Source organism: Sceloporus occidentalis, unplaced genomic scaffold (genome assembly GCF_023333645.1).
Source record: "Sceloporus occidentalis isolate IW3139 unplaced genomic scaffold, rSceOcc1.0.p SCAF_11, whole genome shotgun sequence".
Classification (NCBI taxonomy): domain Eukaryota; kingdom Metazoa; phylum Chordata; class Lepidosauria; order Squamata; family Phrynosomatidae; genus Sceloporus; species Sceloporus occidentalis.
The window spans coordinates 19,594,675-19,613,131 of record NW_028316991.1 but is presented as its reverse complement, the minus strand read 5'-3'; the positions used below and the strand labels follow the sequence as shown (position 1 = coordinate 19,613,131).

General features: G+C 43.2%; 1 protein-coding gene across 1 annotated transcript in view; it reads right to left on the bottom strand.

Annotated features, from left to right (window-relative positions):
• Positions 1 to 12,789, bottom strand: part of LOC149305679 (E3 SUMO-protein ligase NSE2-like) — a 106,883-nt gene extending 94,094 nt beyond the window's left edge. The window contains exon 1 of the mRNA XM_089477289.1: positions 12,651 to 12,789. Within this exon, the coding sequence (XP_089333415.1) occupies positions 12,651 to 12,789 (139 nt within the window). The remainder of the gene's footprint in view (positions 1 to 12,650) is intronic.
• Positions 12,790 to 18,457: the final 5,668 nt, after the last annotated feature.

Here is an 18,457-nt window from a genome sequence, read left to right as displayed (position 1 = left end):
CAATTGCAGCACATTTACTTTTTTATGAGCAACCTGCATAGGGCCACATTCATAATGAGCAACAGTAGTTTCGATGGTTACCACTCCGTCCTTATCCCACAATTGGCCCGTAAAGTATATCATACAAGCTGGGAAGGTTTAGTGGAGCTCCTATCATCTTCCCTGTAAATCATTACCCAAATTCTTTCAAGATTCAGGGTTTTAGGCGAGCTAAACGGTGTGCAAGTTATTGTAAACTTTAAAACAAACCAAAAAAAAAAGTTTCTGAATACAAATAAAGAGACAATATGAGACATGAATGTTACGGCATTTGGCCTGTTTTATGGTATTTTTATATCACATTCCAGATCAATGGCTGAAGTAATTAACCTATGCAGACGATTATTGTTTTCCACCAATTTGCATGCAGTAGAATTCACTGGAACCCATGAGCTCCATTCTGCTTTTAACATGAATGTAGAGCTCTAGTGCTCCTTTAAAGGGTTCATCGGGGGGGGGGGGACAAACCTAATCTCAGCAAAAGGAGACATGTTACTGCTTTCCTGAGCAATTTGGGGTTCATGTAAAAGAAAACAAGCTGTCATGACTAATATACTACGCAACAGGAAATCTGGTTGCTATAGCAATAAGACCACTATCGACACTTTGCACCAGGGTCGCTTTTTAAATACCTCCTGTAGAAGCGTAAATCATCTGCCACCTCCCTGGATCTTAAATATGTAAGTCTTGCTAATAAATCAGATAGGTTAAGCTCCCGGGTTCTGTATTACTGCGCTTCTCGATGACATCCGGCCCCTTAGAAGAAAATAAGATACCGCGCTGCAGGAAAAGCCACCCGGTCATAGAACTGACTGTAAGGAAATGAACGTGGACGCTACAGTCGCAGCCTGTACTTGGGGTAATTGATCAAAGTATTCTGCAACAGACTCTGGAACACCGGATCCGATGGCGAGAGGTGTGAGTCACGAAAACATAGCTTAAGCATCTCTAAAAATACAGACCCTTTTGTACCGAAAGGTTATCAGCAATATTTGTCATTTTTAAACAGTGGTGAGTAACCAAATCATTAAACCGTCACCTTGGCAGCTTTCAGCTTGTAACAGACAAGTCGCCACAAACAGACTCTGTAATGCATTAAGAATAGTTTCACCGCACGCAAATTACGTTAATAAATGTAACGGCACATGTCCCCATTCAAGTCCGTAAAGCGGGGACCTACCCTATGCATACTAGTTGGAACAATAGGCGTTCTACTGAGCATGTGCGAGAAGCGTACCGAGGTATACTTCCTGTTTCTTCTATGTACGAAGAAATGCGGGTAGATCCCTGTATTCACCTTGATTACCCCTTTACATGGCGGACAAACCACCTCGCAGACACCCGAATTCTACATCAGGTAAAGCAACAAATGCAAACCATCTCGCCGCTAAATCATTTTCAAAGCCCTGTTGCTGGTAGATGAGCCGGCTCCCTCTTACCGGAACGATGGTCTACGAACTCAGTATCTACAAGTTATTTAGTTTGGATAAACTTGGCAGAGCTCCACGGAGACCTCACGGAGAAATAGTTTTCCCGTAGCATTTGATCCGTGCATTAAGGTAGCCGAGTATAGTACGGCAATCACCAAAAGGACATCTTTATTCTTACAATCGGCACAAGCGCTTCAGAGATATAAAGTGTAAAGGACTCTGTTGTGTCAAGAAATCCAGATCTAGTGAGGTGCTAGGGGTCTTGGAAACACCTGGAGCCCCCAGAGGCAGTAGTTCCCCCCCTCACACTCACCATTTGCAGCTCTATCTCTTCCATGTAGTATAGCGAGCTGCAGGCGAAGACTATGGGGGGTCCACATCTGATCACTAGTCAGAACAGATTGAAACTGTATTATATATAAACCCATACATGTTTAAACTCCTCCCTGCATTAGCCTCTACCACTTCTGATGGGAGGCTGTTATATTTATCTACCACTAAAGTAGAACTTCCTCGCATTAGATATGACCCTCTAGCTTTAGATTATGGCCTCTCGTTCTCCTCTTTTGAAATAAACTCCCATCCAGTGCTTTAATGTATAGATTTAAATGGGGACGTCAACATTTAATAATTGTGTTTTTGCGAGCGCAGCCAATTTTGCAACGTGTTTGTTAATCCAAGCGCTGCGCATGCACTCGATACCCGGCTTTGGCACATGACTGAAGTGGAATCTCTAGCTAATGAAGAGCAGCATTTAGAAGCGAGTGTCTGTTTCTCTTGTTGAAATGGCTTTTGCAAAGCTACACGCCACCGACCCTGACATTTCATCAAAGTACAGAACATTTTCCCCGTCGCTAAACCCCTTCAGAATACCATCATTAACAAGCACTCAGCAGAACAGCCCAGGAAGCCCCCCCCGGCAAAAACTACACCCTTTTATACCAAGCGCCGTGGAAGGTTTCCCACAACCAAGTCTGAAAAAATGAGGGCACAGAAAGGGAATAATAATAATTATAAATAATAAATATACTCAAGTCTCTGGCAACAATCACAACACAGACCTTCTCTAGGAGTAACTAGAAAGGTGGCAGTTCGTTCATCAGTTTTGCGAGGAGCCTTCCGTTGTTTTTTTTGTTACACCCTCTAGGGTTTGCAGGAATTTTAGTTCACTTCTGAATTGTAACAATTTATTCTTGATCCGCACCTTGGAACGTTCTCACAGCTGAACTTTTACAACCAGATTAAATTACCGTATTTGCTCGATTATAAGACTAGGTTTTTTTCCCCGAGCAAATGCTTTGAAAAATATCCCTCATCTTATATTCGAGGTCGTCTTATAATAGGACCTCAAATAGAAGTCTGACCACAAGACTAAGATCCAGATCCTCTGCTGCTGCTGTCCGGCTCTTCCGCCGGCATTTAATGGCCTTCCAGTGGTCAGCGATAGAAGCGCCGGCAGCAGCAGAGGTTGTCTACGCGCATCGCACAGACGTCCACCGGCTGCCCCCCTGCACACCAGGGAGTCTAGAGCATGGGGGGGGGGGGGCAGATTGGCAAATAAAAGGAAATAAAAAAAAATGCATTTTTCTCAATCAGTTTTTATTAAATATGAACAAGTTTACATGTGAATTAATATCAAATTTGGGGGGGGGGGGTCGTCTTATTATCGAGCAAATATGGTACAACCTCCGGTCTTACAAAAAAAAAACAAAAACAAAAAAACTTTGCAACTTTTAGCTACCGTTGAAAAAAAATATCTGTAGAGAGATCAAATATGTGGATTAAATAAAATAAAAATGAATAGTGCAAAAAATGTACAAATGCAATGAGCGTCATACGCAACGACAGCTACTAACTAGCCGAGAAGATATTTTTAGATGTATGACACTGGCGCAGAGGTGTTACCTCCCACTGACTGAGTAATAAGCGGACACTCAATGCCACAGAGCCTCATGCGCAACGCATCGTGGGTGTACACCCGAAAGTACGAGGATCAGAACGTGTTTGCAAGTGTATCTTTGGCAGAAATTGCAATGGCGGGAGGTATAGATTCTTTTTAGCTTTTCTGAAGCAGTCATTCGCAAGCACGCAGATAGTCCAGGCATTGTTCAGAAATCATTTTCCACATTCATAATTTTTGACTAGAAGAAAGAAACGGGACGGGATAGATGGTTGGCCAGGTGGACTACTGCTGCCGGCAACATATCCGTTAAAGCCTTGTGTGTTCAAATATATATGCGAGAGAAAAAAAAAAAAATTCCAAATGTCAACATCCCCCTCAAGAAAGATCTGTCTAATGGACGGTCTAATGTCCCCCACAGCCCTTCTATAGAAGACTGCATATTAAAGCACTCTGTAAGTAACACTAACCCTCTGTGAGTATGTCCTGCCATTGATCGAACACTTAAGCACTGAAATCTGCCGGAAGACTTCACACTCACACCGGGGGTTTAAAGAGACCCTCCATGCAGCAGAGACAGCACCGGGGGCAAGTGCATCACATGCGGGGCATTCAGCTGGGGGAGGGGAATCTGCAGAATACCCCCGCGCATTCACAAAGCGGACCACGCAGCGATCATACGCATTAAAATGAATGATGGCTGGAGTGTCGCCTTTAATAAGAAGTTTAGGTGAACTCTTGTGGACTGCGGCTCTCATTACGGCCATCACCGTCAAAATAGTGGTGATAGAGGACATCGGCGTTATAGAACACAGAGGCACGGCAGGGACCCGCAAAGTTTTGAAAAAACTTATCTGATGGCTAGATTTTATTTGGTTTATATATTGCATTTAAGCCCATGTTATGTGTGCCTACCCCGACATACTGTACATTGTATACTGTCACTTCCACGCAGATTTCACACCAAGCCCGTGTCCAGTCACCTATAATCCGTTCCAATTTACTAAAAGGGGGGGTTAAGGAAATCTTTCAGTTTTGCTGCTTTTATTATTGTTGGCAGGGGCAATATATATAATATAATATTAGGTTGCTTATACGGGATTAGACATTTGGAGGAAAGAAATAGCTGTTTATGAAGTCAGCAGAGCTCGGCACTCAAGTATAACACATATATACATCTGTGGGCGATTTTACTTAATACATAAAGATATAGATACCTGACCTTTTCCACCCACAACACCATCACACCGACTCCTGTCTACCCAGACAATGATTCTATATGTAGCCATTGTATCTGGCCTTTTTTGTAGCTCAATGTACACAGACCATGTAGACACACCATATACCGGCACACACAGACCATGTGGCCACACACCATATACCGGCACACACAGACCATGTGGCCACACACCATATACCGGCACACACAGACCATGTGGCCACACACCATATACCGGCACACACAGACCATGTGGCCACACACCATATACCGGCACACACAGACCATGTGGCCACACACACCATATAACGGCACACACAGACCATGTGGCCACACACCATATACCGGCACACACAGACCATGTGGCCACACACACCATATAACGGCACACACAGACCATGTGGCCACACACACCATATAACGGCACACACAGACCATGTGGACACACCATATACCGGCACACACAGACCATGTGGCCACACACCATATACCGGCACACACAGACCATGTGGGCACACACACCATATAACGGCACACACAGACCATGTGGCCACACACACCATATAACAGCACACACAGACCATGTGGCCACACACACACATGTAGCCCATCAAGCAGCCATATTCCCAGTTTGTATCTCAAAGGCTTTTGGCTGGGTTGCATAGAGTTATTTGCATTCAGGATAACACTCTATAATTTTGCACTGGGAAAAACAATAGAGACCTAAAAATCTGGAAAAGTATTTATTCCAAATCAAAAAATCTACATCTTTTAATTGTAGTTACTGTCCCTTTAATAAATTCACAGAAAAAAGCGAGACGCTTGCTGTTCTTTGTGAACCATCCGCATCGCTGTCTTATGAACAAGGGTAGTGATTGCAGCGTTTTCTGCCGCTCTCCGCCGGGTCCCGCATGCTTTTTATCTCCGCAGGCTGCCAGACACGGCATCAGACCGCAGCTGAGCCGGCAGCGGGTGACCACCCATACTTTCCCGTCTGTTAACCCCTTAACGACCTTTGCCGGTTCAGGACCGTCACGGAAAAACGGTCACTTAACGACCTTTGACGGTCCCCGGGGCATCAACAGCCGCCATACATTGTATGGCGGCGGACGCCTGTTTTAAAAGTGTTTAGGAGGCGATCAACGATCACCTCCTAAACTTAAATGGTGTCGCTGGAATGCCTCGATCAGGAGGCATCCAGTGACACCAAACACTTACCTCAAGACGGGCTGTGACCGCTCCGGAGAGCGGTCACAGCCACCACTGCCGGTGATCTTCACCATCAGCAAGATGGCGCCCACCCTGTAAAAAAAAACAAAACGCAAAAAAAAGTTCGCTAGATGGTCTCCAGACCCTCTAGAGAACTCTGGCTCCACTCGCAGGTTGAATACAGGTACTGCATTCAACCATGCAAGTCAATGGATCCCAGCTTTCTAATCACAATAAAAAAAAATGGAAAAAATAAAATAAAAAAGTGCTAACATTTAAAAATAATTATGCAGTGATGTCACCAGAGGAACCGTCCAGTACCAGCAAAATGTGTAAAAAAAAAAATAAAGTTTATTATTTTGAGCAAGTGCTAAAATTTCTCAAAAATCTCTCAAAAATCTCAACATAGAAAGAGTTAAAATTAAATCACCTCAAATACCCAAGGCGTGTCTAATATAAAAAAAAATGGCTTGATGGGGTAAATTGGAGCGGCCGAGCTCATAGGTACAGACTGACCAAAATGGAGAAAAAAAAAAAAGCGCACTTCCCAAATGTGGCATTTTAAATCTCAAACACGACAAACCCATGCATGTGGGGTATCACTGCACTCAGGAAATGTTCCTGAACACACATTGGGGTGTTTGACAGTGACATATACCAGAACCTGTATATCTATAACTAAAGTACAATTTGTGTGAGAAAAAAAAAAAAATATAAAAAAAAAAAATTACTATTACAAAGTTTGACAAAGTGTAGTTGTATAACTGGTGCATGGAAAGGGTTAAAATAACAGCATTTGGAATACCCTGGGGTGTCTAGTTTTCAAAAATATATGGTTTGACGGCGTTAAATTGAGTAAACCGGATTCAAAGATATTCCAGAGGAGATGGAGGCAGAATATCCAATCCAACCTTCCAAGAAGGCGACAAGCAACACAGGGGCCTACAGCTAATCCCGAGGGCCGGGATGCTAAACCCAGCGATATATCACCACAAAATCCCTTCTGGTTAAATAAACTTCACTGAAAAACTCAAAAATCTGTCTTTTGGCAAATGAAAAAAACTCATTAAAATACTTGTTATCAGACAAGATTCACAAAATTCCTGGCCTGAGTGTGGCCCTCGAGGGCTAGAGTTGTGTAGCGGGAGGTATTGTCAGCCTCTTGTGCAGTGAATTTTTTCACTATTGTCGCTCGTCTCCGGTGCTCTGGCTCCCCCTGCTGGAGCGTCGCATTTTAAAGAGTCAAACATTCCGGATACGAGCGCATTTTAACGTTACAGCGACACGCTAGCGGTTGCTATGGCAGTCATGTCACAAAACCCCTGTTGTATTTAACATTACAAATTATACACAAAACCCCTGTTGTATTTAACATTAAAAATTATACTATTGCCATAGTTAACACATTAAAAAAATAATCAAACCCAATGTCTCAAGTGATTCACAGACTTAACCCCTTAAGGACCGGGCTCATTTTTTCTTTTTGTACCCTGTGTGACCTGTTTTAACACTTTTGTGGTGCTTTAGTTTAGCTGTAATTTTCTCCTCACCCATTTAGTGTACCCGCATAAGTTATATATTGGGTTTTTTTCAGGACAAGATGGGCTTTCTTCAGATACCATTATTTTGATCATATCTTTTTTACTATTAAAAAAACAACAAAAAACATGGTGAAAAATTGAAAAAAAAAAAATTTTATGACTTATTTGAAAAATCTTTTACTCGCCTAAAAAAGCAAGTAAAAAAACTAGCTAAATAGATTCTACTACTTGTCCTGAGTTTAGAAATACCCAATGTTTTTTTGCTGTTTTTTGTAAGTTATAGGGCAATAAGTACAAGTAGCGTTTTATGATTTCCAAACCTTTAACAAATCCGGTCATTCTGCCTCCATCTCCTCTTTGGAATATCTTTGAAGCCGGTTGACTCAATTTAACCCATTCAAACCATATATTTTTGAAAACTAGACACCCCAGGGTATTTCAAATGCTGTTATTTTAACCCTTTCCATGCAACAATTATACAACCACACTTTGTCAAACTTTGTAATAGTAATTCTTTTAAAAAAAAATTCTACACAAATTGTACTTTAGTTATAAATATACAGGTTCTGGTATATGCCACTGTCAAACACCCCAATGTGTGTTCAGGAACATCTCCTGAGTGCAGTGATACCCCACATGCATGGGTTTGTCGTGTTTGAGATTTAAAATGCCACATTATATTTTTTTTTTTTTTTACACATTTTGCTGGTACTGGACGGTTCCTCTGGTGACATTACTGCATAATTATTTTTAAATGTTAGCACATTTTTTTTTTATTTTTTTTTATTATTTTACTAAATCTCATTGTGATTAGAAAGCTGGGATCCATTGACTTGCATGGTTGAATGCAGTACCTGTATTCAACCTGCAAGTGGAGCCAGGGAACTTTTAAAACTTAATTGTTTGTTTTTTTTTACAGGGCAGCAGCCATCTTGCTGATGGTGAAGATCACCGGCAGTGGTGGCTGTGACTGCTCTCCGGAGCGGTCACAGCCCGTCTTGAGGTAAGTGTTTGGTGTCCCTGAATGCCTCCTGTTTGAGGCATTCCAGCGACACCATTTAAGTTTAGGAGGTGATCGTTGATCACCTTCTTAAACACTTTTAAAGCGGACGTCCGCCGCCATACAATGTATGGCGGATGTTGACGCCCCGGGGAGGTGCCAGACATTGCCCCGATGCTGATCTCGGCGTTACTGACTGCCTCGACATCGAGGCATTACAGCAACGCCGTTTAAGCGAAGAAAGTGATCGCTGATCACTTTCTAAGCTTATTTAATTTAGTGACGGTTCAGGACCGTCAAAGGTCGTTAAGTGACCGTTTTTGCATGACGGTCCTGAACCGGCAAAGGTCGTGAAGGGGTTAAAGTAACTTTCAGTAACTTTAAAAGCAGTTTCCCACATAGAGCCCAATCTACTGTTTTGATTTAAACTTACACTTCACATCATAAATTATTTTCTTTCTGAAACATCCACACTACAGTTCAAATGTTTGGGGTCACTTAACGATTTCCATGGAAAAGGACTTTTCTGGCTGTAACATAATTACAAACAGGTTTTCTAACCATCAATTAGCCTTTTAAACTTAAACTTGGATCAGCGAACACAACGTCCCATTGGAACACAGGAGTGATGGGAGTGATAAAGGGCCATTGGAACACAGGAGTGATGGGAGTGATAAAGGGCCAATGGAACACAGGAGTGATAAAGGGCCTCTGTACGCCTATGAAGATATTCCATTAAAAATCAGCCGTTTCCAGCTACATTAGCCATTTACAACAGTAACCCCATCTGCGCTGGATTTCTGATCCATTTCTTGTTATTTGCTTTTGTTTATATATAAAACAAATCTAAATGACCCTAAAACCTTGGAACAGTAGGGTACCTCTGACAGTAAACTTAAATCAGAGATGGAATACATGAGGCATTCAACATGCTTATGAACAATAAAAATCCTACAACCGAATGAACCAACAATTTAGACATTTCCAGCTAGCACGCTATAGGGGAAGGGGTAACATTTATCTCCCCAAGATATTAATTGGTTCCTTCATTATGGATATGGACACTTGCAGATACTCATACGGGCACCGGCCATCGCGGAAACATACGGTCACATGTACCACGGATGGACAAACCTCAAATAATTCTGAAGCCAAAGGGAAACATTCAGGAGCCACGCAAGGATAAGATACAACTATCCTGTCCAATATTCATAAGTTAGTGATGGAACAATGCATGAATTTGGGAAGCAGAATATATTAAAACAGATAGACTAGAATTCTCTCCAATAATGATGGATGCTGGCAAATACCAGATACTACAAGCCAAAGTACCGCTTCTGTAAAAAATACTCTTGATGGGCAGGAAGGACTATATTGCTGGACTGGGAATGAACTTTCCTTACTCCTAAAGGCACTTGTTTAATGGTATGTCTAGAGCCCAAACGGTATCTTGTTCTGAAGACATGATCCGACTGACCTTACGTTACACCCAACTTTCTCTCCTTGACCTTCAAGGATGCTTGTGTGAAGATGCTAGATACTCACCCAAACTGTCTATCGAACAGCTCGGATATTAGTGTTGGGAGCAGAGGACTGCCTGGTATCAATGGTAAAAAAAAAAAAACTAAAAAAAATCATTAGTGTTTTCCATATGAGCGAGTTGAGAAGCAGTCTAAACGTCAGCACAGACTAATACGCTGCCTTATCACAGTGAGCCAACGCCACATGATTGCGTCACTTCAACAGATCTAAATAACTAAAATTGCATGTTTTCCGATTCATACTTGCAGGGAGCAAGGCCGTCGCCTGTTGTCTCTGCAAGTCAAATTGTTATGTTATATGCTACTTGCTATGTCCTGTCTACCCATTGTACAACGCTACGGAATTTGATGGCGCTATATAAAACAATAATAATTTCTACCACCTCTGCTTGGAAGGGACTCCACCTTCATCTCCGCGCTCTCTCCGGTATGCATACAGTTTCAGAATGTGCACTTTATTCTTTAATGTTTGCAATACAATGAAGAGGGCGTATAATGTTATAGACATAATAAAGCGGTATAGAAAGTTCATATGCACCAGCTTAAGCGGTCCCTATCTAAGTGGAAACCCATAGACCAGGGGCGTCCAACATGCGGTTTAAATGAGTATGCCTGATTGAGGGAATGAATCTGAATGAATGAATTTGTGTGTGTGTGATAGCATGGATATGTAAGTGCTGGAACCTAGGCATGATGGGACTGTGATTGCTGTTAACAATCCCACTCCTATCATGCCAAGTCAGCCAGTATATGCTGAAACCTGGCTAGCTGCCCCCTTGTGTATTGATGCTGCCAGCAGTATGGGGTCTGCACTTACAGCTAGGGCTGAAACAACGAATCGATAAAATCGATAATAATCGATAACGGATTATCGATTCGTTGTTGGCTCCTTTTACTTACCTCCGCGAGCGTTCCCCGCTTCCGCTACTGCACTCTCCGCCTTCTTTTAGTTCAGTGACGGATGTGACGCGTTCCGGAGGTAAGTATTCTTCATGTCTGTGCGAATCGCTCTGTGCGAGTGGCTCCGTTCTCACAGAGCGGTTCGCTCTGTGCGAGTGGCTCCGTTCTCACAGAGCGGTTCGCGGGGGTGGGGGGGCAGGCCAGGGTAGGAGACTGAGTGCAGGGCAGAGTGGGGGTGGGGATGCAGGGCAGGGCAGGAGACTGGGTGCAGGGCAGGGTGGGGGTGCAGGGCAGAGTGTGAGTGTGGGTGCAGGGTGTGAGTGTGAGTGTGAGTGTGGGTGCAGGGTGTGAGTGTGGGTGCAGGGTGTGAGTGTGAGTGTGGGTGCAGGGTGTGAGTGTGAGTGTGGGTGCAGGGTGTGAGTGTGGGTGCAGGGTGTGAGTGTGAGTGTGGGTGCAGGGTGTGAGTGTGAGTGTGGGTGCAGGGTGTGAGTGTGAGTGTGGGTGCAGGGTGTGAGTGTGAGTGTGGGTGCAGGGTGTGAGTGTGAGTGTGGGTGCAGGGTGTGAGTGTGAGTGTGGGGGCAGGGCTGGGTGCAGGGGCACAGGGCTGGGTGCAGGGGCACAGGGCTGGGTGCAAAGTGCCAGGGCTGGGTGCAAAGTGCCAGGGCTGGGTGCAAAGTGCCAGGGCTGGGTGCAAAGTGCCAGGGCTGGGTGCAAAGTGCCAGGGCTGGGTGCAAAGTTCTGGGTGCAAAGTGCTGGGTGTAAAGTGCCAGGGCTGGGGCAAAGTGCTGAGTGCAAAGTGCCGGGTGCAAAGTGCCGGGTGCAAAGTGCCGGGTGCAAAGTGCCGGGTGCAAAGTTTCTTGAACAGTAATAGTCCACCTCTTTTCAGAATGTTTGGGGTTATTTTGTTTCATAAATATTGTGTTTGGGTTTTTGTACTTTGAAAATATTGGTTTTTTATTACATCATAACAAAATAAGAATGTTAATGTAAATGTTAAGTTGTTTTTTAACATCCAGTTCATTAAATTATTTTAAATAAACTAAAAATTTGCATATTGTTTTTTTTTTATCCGATTAATCGAAAAAATAATCGGCCAACTAATCGATTATTAAAATAATAGTTAGTTGCAGCCCTACTTACAGCCACCCTGTACCAACATGTACTGGCTGACTTGGGATGATAGGAGTGTGATTGCTGACAGCAATCTGCTAACAGCAATCAGTCCCATCATGCCTAGGTTCCAACATTTACTGGTTGCCTGGGTATAAAAAGAGTGTGTTTGCTGTTAGCAATCACACTCCTATCATGCCAAGTCATATTGTTGATTTTTTTTGTCCAATTGTGGTGTGTTACTTTTAATAAAAGTGTGGTTACACACTAAAATTGGACAAAAAATACCGGTACAATGCCCAGCCAACCAGTACATGCTGGAATCTGGGTATGCCTGAGATTGCTGTTAACAATCATAATATATAATTTTTTGTACAATTTTGGTGTGTAACTTACTTTTATTAAATGTGTGTGTGGGAGGTCATTTTCAGTTTTGGCTAAGTGAACCCTGAATTTCCGGTTTTGGTCCAGAATTTTCATTTTAGTGCATCCCTAAAATAAATAGAACTATTTTATTTTTACTTATACAGAATCCTGCATTTGTAGGCCCAGAAATCAGCGAGAGGAAAAGTAAAGGTTTTGTGTCATTTAATTTATTTTAATCCGCATATTTTATTAAAGAGTGAGTGCGGCCCGCGCACGTATACAATTCTGATGAAGTGGCCCACTGCAGAAAAAACTTGGACGCCCCTGCCATAGACTCACGATACAGAACATGTACAACACGGCGACCGAGGAACACATTAAAGGGGATTACTCACAGCCAGTCTCCAGCAGGTCGAGGGCCACGTTGGTAGTGATTTCCATCCCTGTGTTTATGTACGCCTGGCAGTTCTTCAAGGACGAAATGGAGTTATCCACAGACGTGAAGGAGATAAATGGAGCCGAGCGTCCCTGCATTTCGAAACTCTAACCTGCAACAAAGAGTATATATCTGTAATAAGTATTTAAATAAAACCCTTAGCACTATATAGTATTGTTTAACGTTACACAGACGGCTTTAATAGGATGACAAGTTGACGATTTAAAAACCCTAAAATACTTTGAGATTCCCCCCCCCCCAACTCCATAATTGGTTTTATATGTAAACCTATATATAAAAAAAAGTGTTCAAAAATAAAACAGTTGCTCGCCAAGCATGGTTTACCACGGTCCCCAGTGTGCTTCACATCAGCCAATCATGTTCCTGCTTCTGCCAGGAGCATGTATGGGTTATAAAGAAACCTCTTACCCCCACTGCCCACATTGATGCATTTCAATTATTTTCCCCCACTTTGCACTGGATAGGGCTATCTTTCAGCAGTTGTTAAATTCGTAGAATGCTGTACTCTACTCCCCAGGCTTGGTTTTTGTCTCACTTCAGCACCATTAGCTCCAGACTGGTAGACGAGTCCAGTCACGCGTACCAATGTATCGTAAAAACCCAAAATGTTGGCAAGAATCCAGAACGTCTGTTGTAATGGACCGGGCACATACAGAGTAGTTACGCACGCAGAGACATAAGAGACATCCCCCTATAGAGCTTACAATCTAAGCTACTGCAATCATCACCTTTAAGATCTGGGCACATAAGGCATTGTGAATAACCACGCCAGTGGCCACGTATAACCTATACGGAGCATGGCGACAGCAAGACTTGCAGTCTGACGGGTCGGGCGGCCAGGTCCAGTGGGTACAGCCACAGCTTTCTACAAAGAGTCATCATTTCTTCCCCAAACACACAACATACTTACAGCGAGTCCAGGCAGTCTTCAGTCTACATGTAGAAGAGACTTGGACGGCCGAATAAAAGCTATAGCTGTTGAATCCAGGCTTAAACATCTCTTGGGCCAAATATTATTTACCGATTTGGATAAACACGTCATATCCCACAGTCCCTATACGCAGCCGCCCATCACCCACCCAGGAGCCAAACATCTCCTGGCAGGTAATATACTTACGGCAAGCCATGTCCAGCAATTACCGCGGGGGTCTAACGAGACCCACCGTGCACACGCACATGTAAGCTTACAGACATACAACAGGTTCCATACCGGGGTCCCTTCTTCAGGCTTATTAGTGACACCATTTAGGGCACAATACAGGCCGTGTGTGTATGTATATATATATAGCATATGACCATAGACACATAAAATACAACATACTAAACAATAAAAGTACCGCCAGATAAAAAAAAACATGTACAGCAAAAACCTCTCCAGTCTAGCTGAGCATAATGAGAGCTGTAGTGGGCATAAAAGCTACCAAACAAAATAAAATAAAAATCCAACGTCATAAAAATTACAGAGCGCAGAGAGGGACATCACCACAAACTACACACCTGATATACCTTCGCAAACTTAGGCTGCCGCGCTTCCTTCTAAATAAACCACGCCCCCAGTCAGCTGGTTACTATGACAGCGGGTGCTCTGCTAAACGTCATCCGCAAGCGCCGATGCGTCACATGATGTGAGGGCTGGTGGGTCATGTGACTGGGATGTCAGGCACTGTGAATGCGCCAGTGGCTCCCGCAGCTTCCTCCTGTCTACCTGTGCACCGAGGCCGTGTTGTGGAGGGTATGCGCCGTGATCACGGAAACACCGGGTGAAGCCAACTCTTTGTTCCGTAAATACACCATTTTCATATATATATATATATATTTATGCTTTAACCCACCCCCACACATCCCCTACACCTCTCTCCATACAGTCTCATCCGGGCTTGGGGGTCACTTTATTTCAGTTTTAGTTACCCTTTGATACCTCATCTGTTTGGGGCGCGATTTCTGTCGTGTTAAACCTGCCCGATAATTGTCTGCATCATGAGGACTGTAGCCCCATCCTCAGTACCGAGAGGCAGCCATCATTGCTTAAGAGACCATTCATTGCTACACCTCCCTATTATAATCAGGCCTAGAGCCTGTATACCCCTTTCCTTTTTAATAATAGCTACATATTAGAAATGCATGGTACAGGGTTGCTGTGTATGCACTAGACTGTAAGCTTGTGAGCCGGACCCCTTTATGTAATGTGTTGGGTTGTCTCAGCCTGTATGTTCTTATTCTGTCAGACCCTTTGAATGTAGGGACTGTGAGAAGCGCTGCGGGAACTGATAACGCTATATAAATAATAAATCATTCACGGTGTGCTTTAAGAAACAATACGTTCTCACTGCTTTGGAGGGACTCTTTATGAAGGTTGGTTTGGTAACTGATACATTATTGAATATCTTACAGGCTCTTTATTAGCGCAGCCTGCAGGCTCTGAGAGGCCCTTCCATGTATCATTGATTTGATTTTACAGATAATTTTATTATATGTTATTTCAGTTTACGCAGCGCTTAATACAATGCATATATTCAAGGGGTATGACATTAGGTAGAGAGAGGCCGGCTTGCAAGCTTACAATCTAGCAGGAATGGGGTGACAAACATAAGAACCAGAGATGGGGGAGGGGAGGGGTGGTGTGGTGGTTGTATCAGTGACAGGGAGGTTATGGCGCAGCAGTGGGTGTTGAGATGTTTCCTAAATGTTGGGAGGGAGGGTGAGAGCTGATGGTCTGGTGGGAGTAGATTCCAGAGATATGGGGGCAGCCCGAGTAAAAAAAAAAACAATATGCAAATTTTTCGTTTATTTAAAATAAAAACGTATAATTTACAATGGCATTTCACGATTTGCCTTCTTATTTTACTGACATAATAATTAAAGCTATATTTTAACAAGAACCCCAAAAATACCAAAAAAAGCTTTACTAGTAAATATTCATGTAAACTATTTTTGCCCAGTTATGCACATCTCACCCCCAGCTTGCCTCTCTGTCTCAGAAATGCCTTATACCCCCTATATGCTACTCTGCCCCTATATATGCCTTATACCCTCCTATATGTCAGAGATGCTACTGTGCCCCCCTATACCTCCTATATGCCACTCTGTCCCCTAATATGCTTTATACCCCCTATATGCCACCATGCCCCCTGATATGCCTTTTACGCCGAGATGCCACTGTGCCCCCTGATACGCCTTATAGCCCCTTTATGCCCTGTGCCCCCTGATATGCCTTATAGCCCCTTTATGCCACTGTGCCCCCTGATACGCCTTATAGCCCCTTTATGCCACTGTCCCCCCTGATACCACTGTGCCCCCTGATATGTCTTATGCCCCCCGATATAAGAAAAACTGACATCGCTAAAATAGGTTTTTTATATTTATTAAATATAGACAAAAAAAATTAATACACAATACAATATAAATATATGGACAATATAAACAATAAATCAAATATTACAGACATCAAAAAATAAAAAAACACAAATTAAAGAATGCACATAATAAATAGATCCCACAAAAATTCTACCTGCCCCCCCAAGGGTTAATATATCAACAGAAGAAACACAGGGCAAATGAGCATAAAAATAAAGATAATACTTACCCAGTGCTGCTTACTTGTCCTGTTTTTCTTCTGTTGATATATTAACCCCTGGTGGGGCAGGTGGAAGTGGCAGTACACAGTGCACATCGCGCACTAAAATCCAAACCCCCTGCAGCGCTGCACGGGACCTGGATCCTCTCCGGCAGCCGGTAGGGGTCTGTGCGATGCGGGCAGACAGCCGCTTCTCCCCTCCGCTTCCGTTGGGGCTTCCATGATGGAAGCCGCACCGGAAGGTCGCGTGACGCCGGGTTCAGTAATAGAAGCCCTGGCGGAGGTGGAGGGGAGAAGCGGAGGATATCTGCGCGTTTTGCACAGACCCTCGCCGGGTGGCAGAGAGGATCCAGGTCTCCTGCAGCTTTGCGGGGGGTCTGGATTCTAGAGTTATTATCTCTATTTGAGATCGGATTATAGAAGGGCGTTTTTCAGAGCATTTTCTCTGAAAAACATCATCTTATAAATCAATAAAAATCGATTCAATTAATCCATTATGAAAATCGTTGACAACGATTTTCATAATCGATTATCGATTTTATCGATTCGTTGTTGCAGCCCTAATATGTTATGATTTGTTCGTATATACTCCTGCAGACATTATTCAGAAGAAATATTTAATACTGTACATACTTTTTTTTTTTTTTTTAAACTTTCCCCATGCGCTCTGGATGTATTTTTATCTACAGTGGCATAAAAAAAACCCTTTGGAATTTCCTGGTTTTCTGATGATCTGATCTACATCAAAGTCACAAGTATAGACAAATACAACAAATGCTTAAGATAATAACACAATGCCAACCTCTCATGTCTTTATTGAACACGGCTATAAAACGTCTCTCTCGAGATCATTCCGCAGCATCTCTAACAGGTTAAGGTCTGGGCTCTGACCGGGTCGCTCCAAAGTGAAGATTATCTTTCTTTTTATCCATTCTGCAGTAGATTTATTTTGCTGTTTAGGGTCTTAGTCCTGCTGCATCACCCAACTTCCACTGAGCATCAGCCGCCCTGATGTTATCCTGTATGGCATCTTGATAAACTTGGGAATTCATTGCCCCCTTGATGATGGGAAGCTGTCCAGGCCCCAAGGCAGCAAAAACAGCCCCAAATCATTATGCTCCCCCCACCATACTTCAACGTTGGGATAATGTGTTCATGTTAGCATGCTGTGACCTTTTTATACCATATCTACTGCTGCGTCGGTCCATAGAAGATTTTCCCAGCATTGTTGTTTTTTTTTTGTGTGGATGGTCAAGGTGCTCTTTGGCAAACTTCAGGCGAACAGTGATGCTTCTTTCTTGGGAGCAGCGGCTTTATCTGTGATGTTCTGCCATGGACTCCATGCCCATTCAATGTTTTGCATTGAGACTCACGTTAACCGGTTCCAATGATTCCTTCAAGCCTTTGGCTGTTACTCTAGGGTTCTTTTTTTCCCCCCTTCCTCCATTCTGCGTTGTGCCCTTGGAGTTATCTTGGCTGGGCGCCACTTCTTGGGAGAGTAGCCACAGTACTAAAGCCTCCGATTATAAACAATTTGTGTAACTGTGATGAATATGTAAACTCTTTCAGATTACTTTGTAACCCTTTCCAGGGTAATGCAAATCAATCTTTTTTTTTTTTATATATTTTTTTTTAGCGAGGCGTGTTTTATTTTTATGTCAAAGTATCTCTAAAACACGCCTCTAATACCGTTTCATGGATTCCAGGTTTGCTAACTCCTGACTCCAATTAGCTTTTGTTGAAGTGATTTAGGGCTGCAACTAACGATTATTTTCATAATCGATTAGTTGGCCGATTATTTTTTCGATTAATCGGATAAAAAAATGAATGTACATTTTTCATTTATTTAAAATAATTTAATAAACAAATGATGTTAAATACAAACAGCATAATAAAAAAACAAACTGATAAAATGCATTTCTTGTCTTTATTTCCCAACCAGCCCCCCCAATTTATGCACATTTGAGCACAGGCTTGCCACGCTGCCTCCCAGACATGCCACGCTGCCTCCCAGACATGCCACGCTGCCTCCCAGACATGCCACGCTGCCTCCCAGACATGCCACGCTGCCTCCCAGACATGCCACGCTGCCTCCCAGACATGCCACGCTGCCTCCCAGACATGCCACGCTGCCTCCCAGACATGCCACGCTGCCTCCCAGACATGCCACG